The sequence below is a fragment of the Parastagonospora nodorum genome, assembly GCF_000146915.1.
Source record: "Parastagonospora nodorum SN15 chromosome Unknown scaffold_14, whole genome shotgun sequence".
In the NCBI taxonomy this organism is placed as follows: Eukaryota; Fungi; Ascomycota; class Dothideomycetes; order Pleosporales; family Phaeosphaeriaceae; genus Parastagonospora; species Parastagonospora nodorum.
The window spans coordinates 100,671-123,300 of record NW_001884562.1 but is presented as its reverse complement, the minus strand read 5'-3'; the positions used below and the strand labels follow the sequence as shown (position 1 = coordinate 123,300).

Here is a 22,630-nt window from a genome sequence, read left to right as displayed (position 1 = left end):
GCAAACATCAAGGAGGACGATGAGACTGAGGGGCCGCACATGGCGACTGCTCAGCACATTGTCAACATACTCGAGTCGTGCGTGGAAGAGGTCCTCCTGCTTGACCTTCGCGTCTCCACCCAGTATGCAAGGGCTCGCATAGCTGGTGCCCTCAGCCTGTGCATACCCACAACACTACTGAAACGGACTTCTTTCAACGTTCAGAAACTGGCCGAGACCTTCAAGGATGTGGAGTCGCGAGAAAAGTTTGAGCGGTGGAGGAGAAGCAAACACATCATAGTATATGACTCCAGCTCCTCGCAAATGAAAGATGCTGCCACCTGCATCAATACACTCAAGAAGTTCACGTCAGAAGGCTGGACAGGTGGCACTTACATCATCCGTGGCGGCTTCCAAGAGTTTGCAGAACGATTTCCAGCTTGGATTACCCATCAGGCCTCGAGCAGTCCTATGACATCCGCAACTGCCTCTCTACAAATCGATTCCGGTCTCCCTGCACGCGGCGAATAGTGGGTTCGCGGAGAGCGTTAGCAGCAATGGGAGTCATGGGGCTAGTCCGGCGACGGTCGAGGAGGTGGAGGATGAGACGAGGAGGGAGAGGCGGAGGAAGAAGTAGTGGTAGTATTCCTGACTCTGACTCCGCGTGCGTGCAAAGGTTGGGTGTTGGAGTGCGAGCAAGGAAGAAATAATGACTTTAATGACTTTGCGGAGTTTGAGGGGGATTTTCCCAGATGGGTGTAGGAGGTATGATTCGTTTTGAACATAAAAATTAGATACCCGGGTTTGAGATTGTCTTCTCTTCTCCATATAAAGAACACGTTTTTTTTCTCTCGGAGACTTGTACTTGAATTGTGCGGATGATGAATGGAGTGATTGAGTGTATTGCTTACAAACTTTCTGTTTGTGCGCAGTTACCTGGGATATTGCCACAAATCTTGATGCCGATCGCGCGGAACTTTGGGGAAATACTGATGTGAAAAGGGAAGTAAGTGAGCATGTATTTTTATTTTTATTTTTTGCTTTCCCAACTTCACACTAATTCGGTGCTTGACCTGACATGCACCGTCGCCGTCTCGACATGGAGTCGATGAAAAGACTTAGAAAGTTGCTGGAAAGCTGTAATGATTCATGGAAATGCTGGATTCTGGGGGGAATTGTGCTGCAGTGCGTTTAACGAGCAAAGGGAAGAAGTCGAGTTACTTGGGTAGCTATCAGGGGCTCTGTATGTTGGCGGCGCGGACTGCTCTGCGTATAGTGCGTAAGCCTGGGTGCATTTGTCACAGTCGAATGTATGGTGGCCTTTGCCCGTCTGTTTTGAGGGGTTTCTCACACACGCAAAGATGTGCGTTAATATGATGTTCACCTCCATGGAATTTATAGCACCTAGAGTGTCTTTTCCGCAAAGCTAGGAGGCATACGTGAGTTTTGTGGCTTTTGTTGTGGTCACTAGGAGATGTGTGTATTCATGCGGTATTAGTGTACGTAGCCTATAGAGTATTACGGGGGTGTTCAAAAACTTGGAAGGAGATGCGAATCCACGGCTTGAATCCACGGCTTTCCTATTCACTACTTCATACGTGGTCATATACCGGTCCACGCAGTATACACATAATTTATGATCCGTTTCGAAAGCTTGTGGGATGTGTGAGCTCTGGGCTTTTTGTGGTCTCTAGGCAATGTGCGTTCGCGTGATGGTTGTTCACGCAGTGTGCAGAGTACCTAATCTATGACTTGACTCGAAAGCTTGGGGAGATATGGAGATTTATAATGTCTTGACTGGAGATGGTCTGAGTTTGCTTATGGCCGCGTAATAGTATGTCTGCTCACTGATCAAATACCAAACGGCTTGCTGTGTGTTAGGCGCGCAGAGAGAATTGTCAAGTGCACTGAGCGACCAGTATCTCGTGCATACAGCTGCATCGATGGAACCAGTTCAGGATATCTTATCCTTGAGTGGCGAGTGTCTCTCTATTATAGCTGTGTCAATACTTCCAGTCCTGCATCCACTATCTTATCTCTCTATATAGTCTTTCCCTCCGGACCGGGGGCGCTCGTTGAGTCGTGTGTAATCCAAGGCATTCCGCTCAGTGATAGGCTGTTCTCGGGCCTGCGAGCCCTTGCCCTTTCACAACCCCTGAATATTCCCCTTCCGGCATAGGAATGAGCTGTGCGAGCTGGCGATGTACGTCATTGTGTGTTTAGGACGTTGCTGCGATATATCCCGGCGCATGCTCACGACTATCTCCCGAGTTGACCACCGCGCACCCAACAACTTGGAGCTTCCACTTAGTTGACGCGACTAACACACTTCTACTAGGACTATTACCTAGACTCTTTCTTCGTTGGACTAAATCCACGACCAGACGCTCGTCGCGTACAAGATGCCGAGCATCATCTCCGCCAACTTCGGCGCTCTGAGCGGCCTCAGCGACCTCAAGGGTAGAACGAAGAAGATCCTGAGTGACCCAGACCAGGTAAAATCACGACAGCGGACTGAAATGGTGGCGTACATCGCATGCGTGCGCAGGAGCACCGCAGTCGCTCCTCCTTCTACCGTTTACAGAAACAAGCACTTCATGCCATGCGCAGTGCTTGATACATCGACCGTGAGTACCGCCTTTTCCCACTCTGAGGTGCACATGACTAACAGAACGAAGATACAGACCAGCTCCCAGCTCCTCCGAGATGTGAAGGTTGCTTGGGACAAGGCGGCGGCCCACGCGCGTACGCAAAAGTACGTGGACGAGCTGTCAGCAACAGCCGTCAATCCCATCGACGTGAATGCGCAGTCGACACTGCCACCGGAAAACGCAAGCGAACCCGGGTCCGAGACGATTGAGACCGGCAAAGATGCAAGCTACGACAGCCAAGCGGAGACCGCCCAAAAGCTGACAGATCTTCAACAGCTGGTAGAGCAGAAGGATCGCGACTGTGAAGAGATGCACGCACAGTGTGAGCAGTCGGGCTTGGAAGTGCAAGAGTTTCGAGGGAACTACGCCATCCTCGACAAGAAGTACGAGGCGCAGCTGGCCCAGCGCGTCAATGACAAGGCGATGGTGGATGAGGCTCAGCAGCACTGTGACGCTGTGGACGAAAACTACGCTAAGTTGGAGGCGAAGTTCGATGCCATCAAGAACGGGCACGGCCAGACCATCAAGCAGTTGCAAGCACAGCTGAAGATGAATGACCAGGAGAAGGCAAAGCTGCAAGATAGCCACCGGTGCGCGATTGCAGTTCTCCAGGACTCCCACAAGAAGGACCTAGCTAAGAAGACAGTTGAGGTCAAGCGGGCTTTAAGTCTTTTCACCTTGAAGCAAGAAGCGCTTGAATCCACAAGGCGAGAACTCCTTCGCGTCGCAGAGGTTGCAGACAGCAACCGCAAGGCTTGGGCACAGGAAAAGCAGGACTTTGAGTTCCGCGCAGAAGTGTCGGACGCCAGTGCGCTCGACACCATCGGAGCGAATGAGAGCGAGATCATGAGGCTCACGGAACGCAATCGCATTCTGGAGGACGAGGTCCAGTTGCTCTCCTTCCCGGAACGTGGTCACTCCAAAGAGGTCCTTTATGCCATCACCAATTCTGCTGCCATCAGAAAGGAGATCACAGAGGAGCGACGGGAGTTGATGGTCGTCAAAGAGAAACTCGAAAACACTCTCGAGTCCATCCACACAGATAGGGAGATTTTTGAAGCCGACCAGAAGAAAGAGACGGAGGCCCGCGTCCATGCACACGAACTTAAGCGACAAGTCGATACGCTCCAGCAAAAGCTTGTTTTGCGCGAAGATGCGATTCGAGGCATGGAGCTGCGCAAGGTTCCAAGCGACTTGGATCGGAAAGACGTGTTAGGCTCCAACCTTGGCATGATGGTGTTTGTTGAGAACGACAGCCTCCAAACCCAGCTCAAAGGGTTGGAACAAGAGAAGCAGGAAGTACAGACAAAGTACAACAAGCTCGACGATGAAAATCTTGACCTGTTGATCCGGATTAGCGACATCGAGAAGCTGGCCAACGATGACAAGACCGAACTCGAGGTGCTTCGCGCCTACAAAGCGTTCGCGGAGAAAGAGCTTGAAGTCGTCCCAGGAGGATCCGCCGTTTCCAAGGATTCTGACGAGCTACGCCGATACCTGCGAGACACCACAGGTCAGATCCAACTCCTCAGCCAGCAAGCGATTGAGATGGGAGCCGAGCTGGATGAAAAGCGGGAGTGCATCACGAGGGTCGAAGACGAAGCCGACACAAAGTGCAGGAAGTTCGCAGACGAGACTGACTTCTGGACCGGCCTTTACTTTGACGAGGCAGTACCCCACGTCGAGCGCTTGTACGGAGAGATCAAAGCTCTCAACATCGAGCTCGGTAGACACGTTGAGCCAAAGGAGAGGCTCGTACGCAACAAGCGCTTCGAAGAGAGGGCCGTACTACGGAACGCATGCAAATACACCATGAAGGGTGTCGACACTGCCAAGATCCCAGCCGAGTACTACGAGCCTGGCTTCGTTCCTGGAGTTGTTGCTGCTACGTATGATGCGATGCGCTTCCTCCGACCTCGCGGCTGGATTCCGTTGTACAACAGGGACAAAGTCTACTATCAGCCGATGTACAAGCCATTCACCGAGGAGGATGCGGCGGCTCGGTTGGAGGCGCAGCAGCATAAGGAGAAGGAGAAGCAAGACCGCGTAGCTCAGGAGATGCTCGGCGCGATTATTGGTATGTACCCCTGGTCTTCGTGTTCAATAAATGATGCTAACATCTCCTCAGCCCGTAAAAACAAGCCGACACAAGACCGTCCCACGCCTCTTTGTGAAGTCGCTCCAAGCAGCAGACTTGTGACACGACAGGTTCTCAATCGCCCCGTTATGAACAAGCCTGTCACAGGGACTGCCTTCTCTGTCATGAAGCGCCCGAACATGCAGGTGAACGAGGGTCGATATGTGGAGCAGCCACCTTCGACTCCAGCCTATGCTGTGAACGGACCACCTTGGAAGCCTCGATACGCCGACTTCCAGGGCATGACGGAGGAAGACTGTAAAGAGATGGATCCGGAGGTGAAGCAGCACTTCGTTGACGGCTATCTCAAGGGCAGGAGGGCATAGGCGGATGACGATGATGATGAGAAGATAGGATGAGTGTGACGAATTGAACCGGGACTTGATCGAGACTTCCAAGGTTACGTCAAAGACGACAAAGTCTATCAAAGTGGGACATACTATGCTGTTATGGCACTCGCATGATACATGATCTACACAATCTATGCTGAATAAACACACTGCAATCTTTATTGTAGATATTTCTTACGCGGATATCGCTAAACTATGCAATCAAACCATGCACAAGACGATGAAGTTACTCAAAGTCTAACTGAGAACAGCAACGCGCAAGGCAGCAGAAGCAATGATGGCCAAGCTACTGCGCAAAGCTCAAATATTGCATGCCAGAGCTTTGAAGAGAACGGAAACAGCGACTAATTGTATGGCGCAGCTAAAATGTGACAGGCAGCATCCATCCTGTCATCGATGTACAAAGCGACTCGTTGCTTGTAATTATTCAGCCCCGCAGGATCGCAAGCAAATTGCCGCCAGACGAAGAGCCGCTCGCCGTCTTCAAGGCGAGACGACTGACTTACCTGGGAACAGCTATACCGACCTATCTGCTTCCATTTGCGAAAGCCCTAGCGTATCCACTGGTACGAGAAGAGAAGCGATGAGAGCGCCAGTTGACGGTTTTACCCCAGCAACGCTGAGAACAGACAACAATCCATGTTTCTCAACATCTCACATTGCTCGTTTGCTATCTCAGGCCATTGGGTTCATGCTTCTTGAAGTATATTTCGAACGGATCTATAATGCTAATTTGTTGTTCGACAAAGCCGCTTTCTTTTGCTTACATATAAATAACAAAGTGCTAGACTAAATTTTACGGGTGATTCTAGCGCTAGCTACACTGTAGGTTGCTGTTTGTTCGTTCTGTGTCTCGTTAATCACTAATCCTAACTCCCTGAAAGATTGACGCAATTAGCTAGTAACATACATCCTCTTTTATGCTTATGATCCCGAAAGGTATATTGGTTATTGGGAATGGGGAGTCATCGCTGTTGGGTATAGGGTGTGTGAAGAAAGCGCCCATCGTAGCATGTGAATCAATGTACTTGGAACATGTTTAAAATAAAAATTCGGTCCGAACTTGCAACTGGTAAAACCGAATACTTCGGTCCTTGGACCACACACTAGTCCTATCAGTCCGACCTACGTCAATGCGGTCGTGCTTACCGTAAAGCTGACCGCGAACAAAAAGCTGAGCTACTCGCGCACATTGGACCTTTACATTTCAGTTCAAGACCGTTCATTTTCGCCAACTCGGCTTAGCACTTGCGCAATATGACTTCAAACTCATCATACAGCACTTCTTCCGTCTCCTGTCTGACAACTTTGGGGAAACTCTCTTCGTTATCTTTTGCGCGCTGAGCTTTTAATGCGAGTCTCATCTGCGCCATAAAGTCATTGCTGGTGTTTGAGGTGATGTCTGTACCGAGACAGGAACGACAGCCATTGTCGGCAGCGCGGAACGCGACTGGATGGCCAATTCTCATATAGAGCTCGGTGTCGGGCGTTGCTACAATGCTTGCACCGCTTTCTTTGATAGCTGCAAATTCGCCTTCAGTTGAGTTTGCGCCGTGACTGAACACGATATCGGGCCCGAGTAGGTTATCGTTTGCCAGATCTTGCACAATGAATTGGTGACGCATATCGTAGTGACCCATAGCAACATGGTAGGTAGTAACTCTGGCGCCTATCGCGCGTCATATTTTCAGCTCTTCTTTGATGTCTTCCATTGCAGTTGATCCCAACTCATTAGGTGCGATACCAAATGTAAGCAATAACGTCTTGGTATTGTTGTCGGGGAAATGCTTCCTCAACACACGGGCAGCATCCCGCTGGCGTAGCTCTTGAGTGAAGTCTTCGAAAAGTTCTCCACTTGGGTGTTCTGGCATTGGAGGGTTGGGATAGAAGCCATAACAAAAGGTCCCTCTGATGCCAGAGTCCTTGAGACCTCTTATAGCTGCATCTGCGAGGGATGGTGTGTTGAAGATATGGCAGTGATCAAGAACCGTGGTGATACCATTGCTAAGTAGGCTGAGTCCATCAGCGTACTGAGCGATGTATACGTCCTCGGCGGTGGATAAGCTCCCATATCTAGTGCGCATATTAATGAGATAATCAAGCAGTGACAAGTCAGTCGCTATAGAAAGAAGGAATTGTTGCCACATGTGATGATGGCCATCCACAAATCCAAGAGGGATAATACTGTCTCTACAGTCGATGGTCTTGCAGTCGCCATCTTCAGGAATGGAAAGTTTCAGTCCCACGGCCGCAATCGTATCTTCCTTGATCAGATTGTCGCAATTAGAGACATTGCCTATGGCCTGATCCATAGACAGTATCGTGGCGTGCTTTATGAGAATACACTTTGGGTTTGCCATGCTGGAAGCCTATATGGAGGTCCGAATATTCCAAATACTGAATCTATGGATAGTACTGCTTTAGGTACCGAGCCAGATGCAGTAGGTGGGCAGCAACTTACACTATTTATTCAGTACCGACAATTCTAGTTTCGGTCCGTTTCGACATTGCGACTCTCTCGCGGAGATAGTCGCCCAGGCAATTCGTTGCTCCAGAAACTATCGGCACCTAGGTCTGTTAGTTCAGTACGGGAATTTCCTGTAGCGGTAGCCTGAGATCATTTCAATTGCGTAATGTGTAAATTCGAGTTTCTGCATAACAGTTAGTGCGCTCATGAACGTCCTGAGACTCATGCATTCAGTCTGATTTCCAAAATCCAACCACGTTCGTATAGAAAGCTTTGAGCGTACCTAATCCCAGCTCATCGCAACTTCGATGGAGCTCCAATATACATTCGTAAGCATTTAGTACATCGCGGCCCTGTAATGTTGGCCAAACACATGCGTCAACGGGCTTGAATAGAGAAGAGCATGTCGAATTTTTCTAGTGGTATTTTTTACATTGTGTTATGCTATGAGTGCACCATGTTGATAGATGAGCATTTGCTGGGTCATCTACCTTCACCTACGTCGGCACCGTCCGTGCTCACCCGCCCGTTTGCCCACAACACTAGCGCAGCGACTCAACAAGCGCTTCGAAGTCCATCGACTCTAACTCTGCAGCTCTACCTCACCACAGTCTTATACCTCGGGTCTTCCGCGTGCGCGACCGATCGTCACCATGGCCGCTGAATACTTCCGATTCATGGACTTGCCTGCCGAATTGAGGCTCATGGTCTACGAGTTCATACCGGGTAACGACTGCGCTGTAACTCTGTCACGCAAACACTTTCTAATGCGGGTTCGCGATAGTCACCACACGCCATTGCACCGTCTACGGCAAGCCTCCCGACGCCAAATCACCCACTCAAGTTGTGCTTGTCACCAAGTCGCTCTCATCCTCTATCCTTTTGGCCAGTCATGCGATTTACAACGAAGCAAGCCCGGTCTTCGCAGTCAAGCTGGAGACACTGCGGACAGAGCCTACTCGCTTCCTACTTCATGCCGGCGCAGTGTTTTTCTTCACAGAATTGCTGGACATCCTTGCCTGTGTAGGTCCTACTAAGTACACAAGGACGCTAAAAGAACTCAAGAATGATTTTGAGATGGATGTCATTCAAAGCCACCGATTTCTCAAAAAAGCCTCATCGCTCCTATATCGATCTGCATCACAAGGATACGGCCCCAATATCGCTCTCGTGGTTGAGCACAGACTGCGTCCCGGTCTTTATCTCGAAACGGAAATGCGACGTATTATCTGGGGGATCGACTATTATTGCCGCAAGAACTTCCATGGCAAAGGTCGCCTTGATATTCTCATTTCCACAGGCGGTAACATAACCTTGCACCACGATTTTCCAGCACTCAACGACCTCGTAGATTGGTGTAGTGAAGGGCTCGAAGTCGACATGCAAGCTGGCCTGCTGGAAGACCAAGAATGGGCTGAAAGTTGGCAAGAGGATGAGAAAACCTGACGACATTACGAGCCAGGGAGATGACTGTGGAATGGAGTTCTGGGCATCATCGGACGGGAGTAATGATGAAATAGGCATCAGAGTCGTGTATGAGCACTGTCGGCCTCAGGGATATAAACAGCATCATCCCACATAGAGTATTCCCCCGTCTAGCTCGGTCTAGCTTTGCCTCCCACAGTAGTCAAACCGAGATCCACATATTTCAGGCATTGAAATGGCCTAATTTGACATTCAGAATTCCTGACCTCGTTTTGGCTTGTCGCTCGCTCCATATAAAAAATTCGTTTAACAATGATCTGATCCTAGACTCGCACTTTGCCAAGCATATGGCGGAATAAACACGCACATGAGCACACGAAAAACTAAGACACTCGATCAGGATGAGGTTTAATAACTTTACTGATTCTGTTGGGTACGTTGTGGTACTTTCGTAGCACATGAGGCACGAAAAAGCTAGTCTCGTAGTGTCCTTTGATAGCACGGAAGGACATTTGCAAATGCGGCTATTGCAAATACGTCTTCGAAACACATCAGATATTCTGGTACACGAACTGGTACCGGTAATGAGATTCTGGTCGCTCTATCAGATCATGTGATATGCAGAGCTCTGATCGACACCAAGGAAGCAGATTCTGAGTCAAGAATTGAACATCTCATCGTAGCCTGTGTTGGCGGAGGAGCAGGCTTCCGACAAAAGCAGTGAGAGCGCAAGCCAATGATAGCACTGTATTGATTAGTGTCTTGTAATTATGCGTCTTTGTGACCTTACCATGCGTCCATGTCAGTGCGTCGACATACGATCCTTTCACCGCCTTGGCAACTTGCGGAGTTGCCCTGTCAACATAGTGAACATCCGAGACAGCTTTTTCAATAATTCTTGACCTCATCTTGTCTTCATACCCTAGCTCTTCTAGTCGCCGACCAAGTCCTTGCCGAAGTGTTCCCTGTAGCACGGCGCTGGCAACTGCCAGCCCTGCAACATTACCCGTAGGCTGCGTCAAGTATAGTACAGAAGCTGCAATCGCCGAATATTCAGGAGCAATACCAGCTTGAATACTGATGAATAAAGCAGACTGCATGATACCCATAGCAAAACCGCAAGGAAAGATATACAGAGACTCAAGCCAGTTTGTGTCTCCGTGCCAGCGCAAGACCAGTAAGAAGAAGCCAATTGATGCTGATATCGAAGCCACGACGGCAAGAGCTTTGTAACGTCCAGTACGTTGGATAATGCGCCCCGAAAGGATGCCAGCTATCGCATTACCGACGACAGCAGGAATTAGGTGCGCTCCGGCCACAGTGTTGGAGACATTGGATGTAATCTGGAAGTAGAGTGGTACTGCAAACATGAGAGTAGTTTGCGCAGCACACTGGCAGAGCATGATGGAGCCAGATGTTATTACGTCTCGATGCCGTAGTAGATGGACCGGGACGATTGGTTCTTTCGCTACCCAGGCTTCAATTACCAGAAAAAGTGTGCCGAAGATAGCAGCGCCCCCAAATAAAGCGAAGATTATAGGGGAAGACCATGCAACGCGTTCACCACCAATCTCAAGCGGTAAAAGTAGTCCAAGCAAGCTGAGCGTCATACAGATCGCCCCCATGAAGTCAATGCGTGCAAACTTGCTACGTTTCAAGTCATCTTTGAGGTCTTCCGGAGTATGAGCAGGAAGCGTCAAGGCGATTAGCAGTATTGCCATGCCTGCGATCGGGGCTTGGCCCAAGAATGACCATCTCCAGCCGACAGTATCAGCCAGCCAGCCGCCCAGAGGCCCACCGATACTTCGACCTGTTGTCGCTGCGATATTGACATATGATCTCCATGTCGCCACGTCCCGCAACGGCACTAGGTCTGTGATGAGAATGGAGACAAGGCTTGTCATACCACTCGAGCCCAATCCAGAAATAACCCGCCCAAAGATCAAGGCAGGCATTGACTGACCGGCCCCAACCATCACTAGGCCGATGCCGAAGAGAGTGTAAGCCAACATGAGCATGGATTTGCGACCATATATATCGCTCAACTTCCCGTACAAAGGCTGTGAGACCGCTTGCGCGAGAGCAAAGCTGGCTATGAGCCACGTTGAGTCATGCAGCGCATTGAACTCAGAGGCGATGATGGGATGAGTCGCGAATAGCAAGGAGCCATCAGCGCTGGAGATGAAGCTTCCGATCAGCAGGACGGACACAATTCGGCCGACAGAAGCGGGCAATTTGCTCACGACGGCGGTTGTGGATGTGCAAACCCTTGCATCTTCGCCATCAAAGCTCCCATCCTGAGTTGAGCTGGTATCATTGTCGATGAGAGGATTTTGAGCATCATCTGCTGAGTCGAGGCAGCGTCCAGGTGGAGTGTTGGTGGGCCGAGGTAGAAGCGGGGTGGTTGCGTCTGACAAAACCATCGTTCAATGATTGAAGCACTGATCTTTGCGATCAAACTTTTGTTTTCAATGGAATAGAGACGTGTGAAGTCGTGGTGATCACTGGATGACACGAGGTGCAAGATCAGACGGTTCGGGGTAAGTTTGCGCATTTGAGTCATCACGGCAAGGAAAGAGATCCACCATATGTGTGACAGATAGCACGATACAACAGGTGGACGAGATACCAAACACATGATGATTTGACAAAACTTTGATGGCAAATGTGAAACTCGAGATCATGTAAAAATTAAGCAGCCCCCACAAATCAAATCTACCTTGCACGAAAGATACAGCATCTTGTCAACATAGCTTCATAGCTAAGAGATTCAAGATGACGCAGCGCAAATCCTAGCGCTGTGTCTGAAAGCTCCATTTAGTACAAAAGCGGTCCAGTTAAGCTGTCCGACTTCAATATTATGAGCTCAAATCCATCGTTGATATAGTTACATTTGGAAGACCACCGACTAGTCTTCACAACTCAATTGCATGCAATTGCAGATGATCGTAAGGCTATTTGAAGCGAGCAAGTCACCTAGTCACGGAATCGCTCTTTCAATCGTACGATGGGCCCTTTTCGGTTTGACACGAAGGAATCGTAGGTCTGGTACTGGTCCTCGTTTCGACGACCCCATTCTCCGTCAGCGCGACCACCTCCGAGTTTGTTGTCTGGCTCCTGCATAATCTCATACTTCCAGATCGCCTTCGTCAGGACCAGCCTCATCTCTAGCCAGGCCACATTCTTACCAGGACAGCCTCTCGGACCCATTGAGAAGGGGCAAGCTGCGCTGTCAGCCAACTTGACGCTTTCTTCGGTTGATCCTGCTTCGCCTACAATCCAGCGCTCGGGCAGAAACTTTGTGGGCTCAGGGTAGTAGTCTGTATTGTAGTGCAAAGACCACGATGTGCTAGCGACCATGGAACCTTCCGGAAGATAATGTCCATCAATAGTCGTACCCCCAGCAAGAACTTGGCGATGCAGATCCGCGGCAATGGGTGTCGACATGCGCAAAGCTTCGTGCAGAACAGCAGTGAGGTATGCGCAAGATTGGAGCGCGGCTCCAGATCTAATGTCGTCGTAGCTCGGGAACGCGCGTTCGATCTCCTTCGCGAGCCGTTCCTGTACATGCGGATTGCGACAGAGATAGAAGAAGAGTGCGGATAGAACGGTGGCGGTGGTATCTGATCCCGCAACGGTCAGGACCTCGCATTCGGCATTCAGCTCTGTAAGAGTGTATCCTTCTCCCGTATCTGGGTCTTTTGCCTCGAATAGCCAGTGGAAAAAATCCTTGCGAATCTCGGAATGTGCCATACGTTTCGACTCATACTGCTTTTGAGCGCGTTCCTTTTGACAATTCGCCACAAAAGCATCCCAAGCCTTGATTTTGGCCGGGGTCACAAATGCCAGAATTCTGTCGAGGCCTCTTGGCTTGAGCCAGATCCACAGGGAACCTAAAGGTGACCAGATGATCTGGATAGATTAGGTAGGTGGACGACTTCAGAATCGCACAAAAGACCTACAGGATTCCCAGTTTCGATGTATGCGACCATCATGTCAATGACGTGTCGAAGGTTGTTGCCGGGTTCTTTCATGTCGAAACACCGACCAAAACAAAGGTCACCCAAAATGTCGAAGACGAGATAGCTAACTTGGTCCGCCATATCAATCGATTCAGTCCAAATCTGACCTACAGTCTTGTGCTGACCCAGCAAAATAAGCCATCGATCAATGTTGCTGTGTATGAAAGGCTCCGCGCTGCGTAGAGCCGCTTCGGAGAAGGCGTGGTTCAGCACGCGACGTTTCCGGGCATGAGCTTTGATGGACGTGGTGTTCCACGTGTTCTGGGCGTCTACTGTACGGTGCCAGAACTTGTACGAATCGCCTTTTCGGACATTGCCACGCGGACCGTAGATGTCGCGATATGCGTTTGGAGTATTGACGCAAACACTGTCAGGCCGATGGCGAAAGGCGACACCTTCGCTTGTTAAAATTCCATGGTATCAGTGCCTTGATTGTCCTCGCTTACCATACTCCTCTTGCAGTTTTAGCAACCATAGATGTCTGCTCTGATTTCTTGTTTGCCACCAAGACGGGATCGTCGAAACCTTGGCCCAGAAAGGTCCTGGAAATTTGGCCAATGGGTGGAAATACAGTCTGTAGATGACAGTGCTGGTGACATATGTGACCAGGATGGAGAGCGTAATCGCAATAAGATCAGATCGCCAGAGTATTGTAGCCATCGCTGCAGTAGGCATGTCTTCAAAGTGGGTTGTCGAGGTGCGCGGGGAAGACTCCATTAAATAATCGTGTCAGCGACATACCGATCATCTGTTTCTCTATCCCTGTTAGAACTATGTGAAGTGGGTGAGGACTACCGATCAGGTTAGCGGTGCATATGTAAAAGACGAGTGCGCATAATCCATGCTTGGATGATTGGTCTGTTAGTAACACAATCGTCCGTCAGCGAGTTGTTCCGTGACTTGATCGGCCAACGGTCCAATAACCAATACTCTATCCTTTCCATTTACCTCTGTTTGCCAAAACACGCATCATTACCTAGCGCTCGGCTTCCAGGAAGCGGGCTTGCCTAGATACGTGCCTTGGCACTTCGCTTTGCTAGAACAAGGAACCGCGGTCCTTGATCTCGCTACGACTTGCAATAACCGTTGCGACTTCTCCGTATCAGTCGTACCAATGAAGTAAGAGCCTCTGATGGATCAACAATGACTACATTTAGAGTTCGACATCGAGAATGCTGCACCCTCTGTCCATCCCATCACCCGATCATCAGCATAACCAATAGGCATACCTTCGCTCGTGTATGTCAACCGCAGTTATGCATTCTTGCATCGTTTACATCCTTCTCCTCCTATCTTCTCTTCCTAGTGCACTCAGTGTGCCACACCTCGGATCGGTCAATTTCACAGACAAACGCATCGCATGCCAGCAATCAGGCACCTTTCACAAGTTCATCTTTTTCAGCGCCGCCAACGATACGGCCTTCCATTACGGCATCAAGACTGGCTACACCGAGTACTATCCTGGAGCTCTAGAGAGCGCCCTCAAGTTGGACGATTTCCATCTCCTCTGGCGGGACGATGCCAATGCATGTGGCTGGCAGCAAGCGCGGAATGTGCGCCATTCAGGATCAATTCCAATGCTCGGGAAGAATCGCGGTGAGATCTACTGGAAGTACGCAGATGTCACTTGGGTGTCGCCCAAGAACAGCAAGCTGGCCGACCACTGGAAATTCGACTCAGCAGACCACAAACCGCCTCATGTGGGCGCCCTGCCACCGAATGCAACGCTTGACAAAATCACCAATGTCCTGCGAGATAATGAGCCAGCGGCGGACGTCTACCAACTCACCACAATCTGTCTCGGCTACCTTTCTGGGTTCCTCGGTGTACTCGTCATCCTGAGCATTGCTCTTCGATACATCGACAACATGGACTACGGAGAGTCCGACGACGTTGAGCTTCCAGTGATCAAGACCAACAGCCTCGACAAGCCTCTACCAGCATCGGCTTCCACAGACACGATTGCGACATCCACTTGCTCGGGTGATGATGCTCGTGGAGCCGATGCAAGTGGACACTCTACACCACCGCCGCGGTACTCGCAGAGCGGCGTATCTGAGCACATTCGCGGTGGAAGTGCTATATCTCGACTGAGGGAGGCCTACGGCATCGATGCTCGCCATCAAGAGCGCACCAGCGGCTATTAGTGCATTGGTATGGCGACACCTCCTGGAGGTATAATGTTGTGGTCTTTCTGGCGTCGCGATCCTTTCCTGGCTCTACTTATCGGGAGCTGCAATGTTTCTTGTCTTTCTTCAAAGTTGTGCCTCTCGGAGGAAGCTTGTGTTGATGAGGCTGAACGCGTTTTCTGCTATTGTCCGGCAGCATGTTCTATAGGCGGTGTCTGCCTGGTCCGAGTTGCATCGCCTCGTTTGTATTATTCCTTTCCTTCTCCTTTTGATAGCTCGTTCATAATGCGATGATTTTCTTATCACGCGCCGGAGAAGTTATGATGATCCTTACCTCGCGACACGCATAAACGCATCCGATGAAGAAACCTAATCCCATCTAGGCCTAGCCTAAGCTGATATGACCATTTTCTCCAGCCACCAGCACTTCCATCACAATGCCATTGAAGGTTGGTTAAGATTGCATAAAATGAAAGCTTTGCTACCCACCCACGATGTCGATGTTCCCCGAACGCGCTCCAGGGCGCGATCAGGCCTGCGTTGGCTCGCATGCTTATCTGCCAGTGCGGTCCTTTTGCTATGGGTATGCTCCCACTGTACACCTGCACAATTTCTTCGATTGAACTAAACGCAAGATACCGCAGAACTTTTCAAGCATACAAAAAAATGGCTTGACCGTCTTGAATTTGAAGCAACAACAATTCCGCCAATGCTCAATTGACGCTTATCTCGCCACTGGCCTTCCATTCCTCGACACAGCCGAGAGACCGCCATTGGATGAATATGTTCTTCGGCGCAACAACCTTGCCAAAGCTCTAGTCGCGGAAGGCGTAGATGCATTCGTCGTTGAACCAGGATATACGTTCAGCTACTACGCCAACATCACGCAGCCGCAATGGGAGTCATGGGAGCCCGAGGAGCGTCCGTTTCTCATGGTCGTCCGACCCGAAAAGTCAGCAAACGGCGAAATCGTCGCGAACACGTCTTTCCTGGTCCCGCATTTCGAGGAAGAACGCGCAAGATTGCTGAACATGCCTTTTGAAGAAGAAATCCAGACTATCACGTATGAAGAGCAGGATGACTACTATGCTACGCTGTATACAGCTGAGATATGGGGCGAGATCTTGTCGCCGAAAGTCATGGTCGACGAGGAGATTCGCGACTTCATTCAGCGCGGGCTTGGTTCTACTGGATTTACTGTTTATGGACTTCGCGGCGAGGTCGAAGCAGTACGACAAGTCAAGACGGAGCGCGAGGTCGAGATTCTACGAGCGGTTAATACTGGTACGGTAGAAGCCATGCGGGCTATGCGGCCCTGCGTGTATCCTGGCGTGACAGAGAACGAGGTACGAGATGTCCTGGACGACACGTTGCGAGCGGCAGGTTTCGAGCCGTTCTTCGACATTGTTGAGTTTGGAATGTCAGCGGCTTTGCCTCATGGGGGTTACGATGGGACTAGGAAGCTTGAAGCTGGGATGCTGATACTTATTGATGTCGGAGCGCATCTTTTTGGGTATAGCAGCGATGTCACGAGGACGTTCTATCCTTTATTTCACAGCCGCCCGCAACATGATAACAAAGAGCACATCGAGGTCTGGCAGCTTGTGCAGGATGCGCAAGCTGCGGCTATAAAAGCTATGATGCCGAACAACACGGCTGCATCGGTGGACATTGCTGCTCGAAAGGTTATTGAGGAAGGTGGATACGGAGAGTATTTCACTCATCGCCTGGGCCATGGCATTGGCATCAAAGCGCATGAAAGCCCGTATCTGAACCAAGGAAACTTTGGGGCCATTCTGCGACCGGGCATGACTTTCACCGCGGAGCCTGGGGTGTACGTGCTCAACAAGTTCGGAGTGCGTGTAGAGGATGTGCTGCTTGTCAAGGAAGATGGCGAAGCTGAAAGCCTAAGCGGTCCGTTTGCAAACAGTCCTTGGGACCCATGATCATAAGTATGAGAGCGTAATATTGGCGAGAAACCATCGTTGTATTTCCATCAGTGTACATTGAACTGTGCATATCGAGATACATTTTAGCTTTTAAGTACCACCGCAAGCTTTATTAATTGTGTCGAGACATAGGGAAAGAATAATCATAAAAGCGATCATCTAGAGTACCACCCATACGTAGTCGAAAGGTGCTTAAGAAGTACAGTAAGTCTCACCAACTGGAGCCCTCATGCCCTTGATTGTAACATCGTCAATCAGGAAAAGCTGCTGATTAGTGGCCGCAGTGCGAGTGACTGTAACAATCAAGCCTATCCCTGTAGCCAGGAGTGCTTTTTGCGATGCTGCATGGCCATAGTTGTTTGGGATCGTGACAGCGAGCTTTCTAGTAGTCGGGTACTTCCACGCCTTGTTGAGACCTTCCTCGAACCCGCTATTGATAGCATAATTGGGCGCTGCAATGCAAGCCTCCGACGGCGTATGAGAGGGTATACTGCTAGAAGAACTCGAAGGTGACGTGAAAGATAGGGTAGACGTAACAGTAGCGCTCGTAGTGATCGAAACGACTGAGCTTGACGGTGTACATGTAGACGAAGCGGTCGAGGAGTCTGAAGTGGTTGAAGCGACCGCGCTCGAGGCCTCTGGAGTATGCGAGACTGTCGAGCTTGCAGACTCCTTGGTGCTCGAGACTGCCTCCGAAGTGGACGAGACGACTGATGCAGATGTTACCGAAGTCGACAACCCAGTCGAGCTTCAAGATATTGACGTAGACGTCGCCGTAGAGATTGAAGACACCGATATGGCTGAGCAACTTGCATCTTCCAAAAGGCCAGAATACACTGAGTTGGTTATAGCAGCTGTTGAGGGCACATCATCCATAGCAGGCATCCAGATCAAGCATTGCATTGTTATGGTGTTGATATAGGTCAAAACTTTGCAGTTTAACGCGATGCACCGGTCAACGCATTCTCGATAAGAACCTGTCGATGAAGCATCTTCGGGATATGAGCCGGAACCGTATGCAATACTGCAATGTGTTCTGTAGATCTTGGTGCCATAGGATATGCATTTGTTATCGCCACTACCTCATTCTGCGCATGGTAGCACAAAAGGTGTTGAAGAAGGCGGGGCCGACGAGCTTGATGTGTACGGACTCGCGGAGCTCGATAGAGGTTCAGAAGAGCTTATAGTCTGCGTGAATGACACAGAGGTACTGGAGCCTGAGAACTCATGCGTAGAGGTAGGAAATGGCGTGGTTGTCGAGCTAACAGAGGACGAGGTCTCGGTCGAGCTCAAAGACGTGGCAGTGAAGCTTTAAGTTGCCACAATCGATGAGCTGACTGACGGGGAGATGCCAGTAGAGCTCAATACCACAGAAGATAATGTAGATGGGGAGGAAAGAGCCGAAGCCGAAGCCGAACCCAACGAAGAGGACGGAACACCATTATATTTTCCGAACCCGGCCATTGTAGCAACATGATGAAGAGTCTAGATCATTCGTGCTATATTGAGTACGACTGTGGTGCAATGAGGCTGATTTTAGGGCGCGCTTATTGTAGATTAGCAAGTTCAATCCTACCCCTGAAGCTGTTCAGCTCAACAACGAAAGCCGCTTGCGCCCAATAAAAGCCTTAAAGGGCTGATATAAAATGAGGAGTGGAAAGAAGTAACGGCTTGCCACGTGCATGGCCCGCGACGTGTAGGCGAGTCGACCGGAGCGGCCGATCTGCCGTTTTGCCAAGTATGAGAGAGAATGGACTTTTACAAGAAAGGATAGTTTTTGCGAGCTCAAGCTTCAGGGTTCCCCAGGATGATTATGTCGAAGGGGTTGGCTTCATCGACCACATCGTGGTTGAAGATGTCCTTGCGTACTTAAGGATTTAAGAACAGTCAGAGGGAAACATGGCGTTCGTGGATGGTGATTCTAAGCTGTGAAATCGCGAAATAACCGATACCCTTCTCTCTCACGTCTTGATGCCATGACTGACCGAAAAGAAGTATCGGACTGGAATTGCTCTCTTGGGGTTGAGTGATGTGAACGCTCAAGCAGCGCTCAGAAGCAAATGAAAGAGTAGGGAAGAAAATCACGCTCATGTTTGCGCATGTAAAGTCTGTAGGACGCATGTAGAGCAACTTAGCATGCCAACAAGAGTGTACAGCGAGGGATTGTCCAGAAGCGGTACTTAGTTTTTTACAAATTGTTCGTAATCAAGATAGATGAAGCTTGAATAGGCGACGAAAATCACAGGATGAAAGTATAGCAAGCGGGAGTATGATCGACTTAGATGGGTAGACGTAGATGAGTGAATTGTCGTGCCAAGCCCATGACATCGATGCAGATGGACCCTTGATCGACCGCGGCTCAACTCCGTCCCCAAACTTATGCTCAAACCCCACACACTACCACACATCTTCGTGATTCCCGCGTAAACAACAAAACGAAGCTACACATTAATTTACGCAAGCTGGAAAGCTCTCTATTCCCAATCCGAACCCTAACAAAGCTTCCCCCCCCCCGTACAACCTCATTCCAAGCATCGCAAGCCGTCACAACATACAACCAACACCCTCATACTACCATCAGTGACCCCACCCACAACAATGGCGACGAATCCCGCCCCTGCCACCGACACCCCAACATCCTACACCGACCCTACCTTCTCCCTCGTCAACACCTCGTGCCTGGACCTGCTGCTAATCGAGCTCGTCCCCATGGCGTACCGCATCACCGCCGACCTCGCCGCGCGCGAAGAAGAATGGACCCGCGGCGCCACAAAGACAAACCGGCTCTCAGGCACAAGCAACGACGGCACGAGCGGCGGGCCCGTGGGCACCGTGGACGAAGAGGAAGCGCGGGAAGCGGTGTTCCATCGATTAGAAGGATTGGGGTATAGGGTTGGCTTGGGGGTTGTTGAGCGGTATTCCTTCCCCCTCCCACCACCTTTCCACATACCTATTATCTTTTGACGCAGGACACTATGCTAATTCCTTCTTCGCACCATAGATTCTCCCGCGACGCCCCCCGCCCCACCACCCCGCTCGACATTATCAAATTCCTCTGCAAAGACCTCTGGACCCTGCTCTTCAAAAAACAAATCGACAACCTCAAGACAAATCATCGCGGCATCTACGTCCTGACGGATAATACCTTCAAGCCGCTGGGGCGCATGAGCTTCGATACAAAGAAATACGACGCCGCGCTGCAGGCGAATCTGGTGGCAACGACGGGCGATGTCGCGCTGGGTCGGGATGCGAATAGTCAGGCGAGGGTCCAGCCGTTTTTGTATTTCCCCGCGGGCGTGATTAGGGGGTGTCTTGCGAGTTTGGGGATTACGGCGACGGTTACGGCGGATTGTGCGGCGTTGCCTACGGCGACGTTTCAGATACGGACGGCGGGGGCGAAGAATTGAGGTAGGGAAAGACGTGGGGAGTGGAGAGCATAATGTGCATTTTCAGCGGCATTGGGAGGTGTTCTGGCGTAAAATAATGACGCGAAGCATTCACACGAACGAAAACAACTATTGGGCCGTATGAAGAGCTCATATTTCAGCTATCTGTATGTTGTATCTGAAGTTGCTCGCCCAATTGTGCAAATTCTTGTGCACGTCTAACGTCATGTTTTCATTCATAATCGTTCCCCATCAACAGCAACCAAGTGCCGCATCCTGTCAAGAATGTTAGCGTATACCGAGAAGGCGGACCAAGAGTGTTGACTTACTATTGAGGTGGGTTCTGAGCGAACTCAACACCCTTGGCGATGTTGCCCTTGAGGCCATCGTAGCAAGCCTGGAGCAGCTTCTTCTCGTGTTCGTTGGCGCTGCTGACGACGTCAATCGCCTTCTCCGCACCGCTGGGCTGGATGATTGTTAGCAACAGCACTCCTCTATCATCGATGTCCACTTACGCCGAGCTCGATGGGGACAGAGAAGAACTCGGTGCCGGTGGCCTTTGCAATGGCATCACCGCCGGCAACACCGGGGAGGTAGACGAAGCTGGGCTCGACAATGCCCTTCTCGCCCTGGGAGGCCTTGATCACCTTCTCGGCGAATCTGTATCTTGTCAGCGATTGCAGTACCACTGGACCGTCCTAACGTACCGGTAGCCGGCGTATGCCATGGAAAGAGTGGCTGAACCAGCACCGTCCTTTGCCTTGACGACCTCGTCACCACCAAACTGCACGCGGTTGACCAATGCATCGAGCTTGTCTGCTGGAATGTTGACGCTAGGCTTGGCCTGGCTGAAGAGCGGGACGATGGTCTCGCCAGAGTGTCCACCGATGACGGGAATGTTCAATTTGGCGGGGTTCTTCTCGCCAGTGATCTCGGCGACGAAGGTCTCGGCACGAACGACATCGAGAGTGGTGACACCGAAGAGCTTCTTGGGGTCAAAGACGCCGGCAGCCTTGAGGACCTCGGCGGCGATAGGGACAGTGGAGTTGACGGGGTTGGAGATGACAAGGATGAATGCCTTGGGGCAGTACTTGACGATGCCCTCAATGAGGCCCTTGACGATTCCGGCGTTGATCTTGAACAGATCATCACGGGTCATGCCAGGCTTACCTGCAGAAATGAGCTTGCTATACCACAATCGGACGTGGGGGTGTACTAACGAGGAATGCCAGCTGGAATGACTACAATGTCGGCGCCAGTGAGAGCACCCTGGAGACCGTCGTCCTTGGGCAGGTAGCCTGTGACAGTCTGTCTACCATCAGTACATGTCGTGGTGAATGGCGTGATTGAGATGAGCTCATACCGCCGGGCTGGAGATGTGGGACAGGTCGGTAGCGACACCGGGCGAGTTCACTACATCGTAGAGAGCGAGCTCAGTGACGAGCTGGCAAGACTTGAGGAGGAGGGACAACGGCTATGTCATGTTAATCGTGTACTGGAGCTGCCCTCGTCCATATGTACCTGTCCAATGCCACCAGCGGCACCAGCAACAACGGCCTTGACCATCTTGTTGAGTTATCGAGGGAGGGAGCTGTAATGCGGGGGCGGGGTAGCTCGGAGCTGGTATGAGGTCCGATTGATGAGTGAGACGGGAGAGAGTGCAATTGATTCACCAAAGCCGGTCTGGTGAGATGAGAGAAATGTGGGAGAGAAAAAGAAGTGACAGCGCGCAAGAGGCTTATAGCTGGAGCAGGAGCTATGGGCGGCCACGCGGATCTTCTGTTGGCTCTAGACAGGTGGGGTAACTTCACTAGCCAAGGGTCTCAGTTGTGTCGCGACAGTAGTCCGTATGCGGGGCAGATGGAGCGTCTTACGAACCTCCGACTCCGCGACTACATTTATACACTTCATGTTCCGCGACCTCTGGTGATGCACATGACGACGCTGACTTCGGGCTCGCTTCCGCGGTTCGCATGTGAACCCTAGCCATCACTATCGGGACGGACCGGACTGCACAGGGCTGATTCGGGATGCAGGTACACCCTTGAGCGCGGAAACAGAAACGCATTGTATGTGCTACTCGTTGGTATTGACCCTATGACGCCGTCCAACCCACGGTCCATCCGCGGCCGTGC

The 22,630-nt window shown here is 50.8% G+C and overlaps 12 protein-coding genes across 12 annotated transcripts in view; 7 read left to right on the top strand and 5 right to left on the bottom strand.

The window, feature by feature from the left end:
- The window catches only part of SNOG_09038 (hypothetical protein), a gene marked incomplete at both ends in the record, with an annotated part of 2,843 nt that extends 2,227 nt beyond the window's left edge, over window positions 1-616 (top strand). The window contains 2 exons of the mRNA XM_001799289.1: window positions 156-509; window positions 556-616. Coding sequence (XP_001799341.1) covers window positions 156-509; window positions 556-616 — 415 coding nt within the window. The remainder of the gene's footprint in view (window positions 1-155; window positions 510-555) is intronic.
- A 1,765-nt stretch (window positions 617-2,381) lies between these two features.
- SNOG_09037 (hypothetical protein) lies at window positions 2,382-5,093 on the top strand (the record flags this gene model as incomplete). The annotated part of the gene is made up of 1 exon (XM_001799288.1): window positions 2,382-5,093. One exon carries the CDS (start codon window positions 2,382-2,384, stop codon window positions 5,091-5,093), a length of 2,712 nt encoding a protein of 903 aa, XP_001799340.1.
- A 301-nt stretch (window positions 5,094-5,394) lies between these two features.
- On the top strand, window positions 5,395-5,704 carry SNOG_09036 (hypothetical protein; the record flags this gene model as incomplete). The annotated part of the gene is made up of 2 exons (XM_001799287.1): window positions 5,395-5,467; window positions 5,493-5,704. 2 exons carry the CDS (start codon window positions 5,395-5,397, stop codon window positions 5,702-5,704), a joined length of 285 nt encoding a protein of 94 aa, XP_001799339.1.
- Window positions 5,705-6,358: 654 nt separating this feature from the next.
- SNOG_09035 (hypothetical protein) lies at window positions 6,359-6,742 on the bottom strand (the record flags this gene model as incomplete). Its single annotated transcript, XM_001799286.1, has 1 exon — window positions 6,359-6,742. One exon carries the CDS (start codon window positions 6,740-6,742, stop codon window positions 6,359-6,361), a length of 384 nt encoding a protein of 127 aa, XP_001799338.1.
- A 1,495-nt stretch (window positions 6,743-8,237) lies between these two features.
- Window positions 8,238-9,030, top strand: SNOG_09034 (hypothetical protein; the record flags this gene model as incomplete). Its single annotated transcript, XM_001799285.1, has 2 exons — window positions 8,238-8,310; window positions 8,369-9,030. 2 exons carry the CDS (start codon window positions 8,238-8,240, stop codon window positions 9,028-9,030), a joined length of 735 nt encoding a protein of 244 aa, XP_001799337.1.
- Window positions 9,031-9,683: 653 nt separating this feature from the next.
- On the bottom strand, window positions 9,684-11,432 carry SNOG_09033 (hypothetical protein; the record flags this gene model as incomplete). Its single annotated transcript, XM_001799284.1, has 2 exons — window positions 9,684-9,754; window positions 9,800-11,432. 2 exons carry the CDS (start codon window positions 11,430-11,432, stop codon window positions 9,684-9,686), a joined length of 1,704 nt encoding a protein of 567 aa, XP_001799336.1.
- A 553-nt stretch (window positions 11,433-11,985) lies between these two features.
- SNOG_09032 (hypothetical protein) lies at window positions 11,986-13,043 on the bottom strand (the record flags this gene model as incomplete). The annotated part of the gene is made up of 3 exons (XM_001799283.1): window positions 11,986-12,329; window positions 12,408-12,921; window positions 12,972-13,043. 3 exons carry the CDS (start codon window positions 13,041-13,043, stop codon window positions 11,986-11,988), a joined length of 930 nt encoding a protein of 309 aa, XP_001799335.1.
- A 1,244-nt stretch (window positions 13,044-14,287) lies between these two features.
- SNOG_09031 (hypothetical protein) lies at window positions 14,288-15,178 on the top strand (the record flags this gene model as incomplete). Its single annotated transcript, XM_001799282.1, has 1 exon — window positions 14,288-15,178. The coding sequence occupies one exon, from the start codon at window positions 14,288-14,290 to the stop codon at window positions 15,176-15,178; it is 891 nt and encodes a 296-aa protein (XP_001799334.1).
- Window positions 15,179-15,654: 476 nt separating this feature from the next.
- Window positions 15,655-17,106, top strand: SNOG_09030 (hypothetical protein; the record flags this gene model as incomplete). The annotated part of the gene is made up of 2 exons (XM_001799281.1): window positions 15,655-15,723; window positions 15,805-17,106. 2 exons carry the CDS (start codon window positions 15,655-15,657, stop codon window positions 17,104-17,106), a joined length of 1,371 nt encoding a protein of 456 aa, XP_001799333.1.
- Window positions 17,107-17,268: 162 nt separating this feature from the next.
- On the bottom strand, window positions 17,269-18,573 carry SNOG_09029 (hypothetical protein; the record flags this gene model as incomplete). The annotated part of the gene is made up of 5 exons (XM_001799280.1): window positions 17,269-17,300; window positions 17,325-17,574; window positions 17,624-17,945; window positions 18,062-18,133; window positions 18,452-18,573. 5 exons carry the CDS (start codon window positions 18,571-18,573, stop codon window positions 17,269-17,271), a joined length of 798 nt encoding a protein of 265 aa, XP_001799332.1.
- Window positions 18,574-19,707: 1,134 nt separating this feature from the next.
- SNOG_09028 (hypothetical protein) lies at window positions 19,708-20,516 on the top strand (the record flags this gene model as incomplete). The annotated part of the gene is made up of 2 exons (XM_001799279.1): window positions 19,708-20,024; window positions 20,111-20,516. 2 exons carry the CDS (start codon window positions 19,708-19,710, stop codon window positions 20,514-20,516), a joined length of 723 nt encoding a protein of 240 aa, XP_001799331.1.
- Window positions 20,517-20,627: 111 nt separating this feature from the next.
- Window positions 20,628-22,351, bottom strand: SNOG_09027 (hypothetical protein). Its single transcript, XM_001799278.1, has 7 exons — window positions 22,017-22,351; window positions 21,859-21,969; window positions 21,716-21,803; window positions 21,203-21,665; window positions 21,007-21,155; window positions 20,825-20,956; window positions 20,628-20,771 (listed from the first exon to the last, which is right to left on the bottom strand). Exons 1-7 carry the CDS (start codon window positions 22,059-22,061, stop codon window positions 20,728-20,730), a joined length of 1,032 nt encoding a protein of 343 aa, XP_001799330.1. The 5' UTR covers window positions 22,062-22,351; the 3' UTR covers window positions 20,628-20,727.
- Window positions 22,352-22,630: the final 279 nt, after the last annotated feature.

Bases quoted from the DNA above. Each gene is read 5' to 3' on its own strand.
- SNOG_09027 (XM_001799278.1), bottom strand. From the start codon at position 22,061: ATGGTCAAGGCCGTTGTTGCTGGTGCCGCTGGTGGCATTGGACAG. The intron at 21,666-21,715 runs GTTAGTACACCC...TCATTTCTGCAG, and splicing joins CATTCCAGCTGGCATTCCTC to GTAAGCCTGGCATGACCCGT. The intron at 20,772-20,824 runs GTAAGTCAACAC...CATTCTTGACAG, and splicing joins GCTCAGAACCCACCTCAATA to GATGCGGCACTTGGTTGCTG.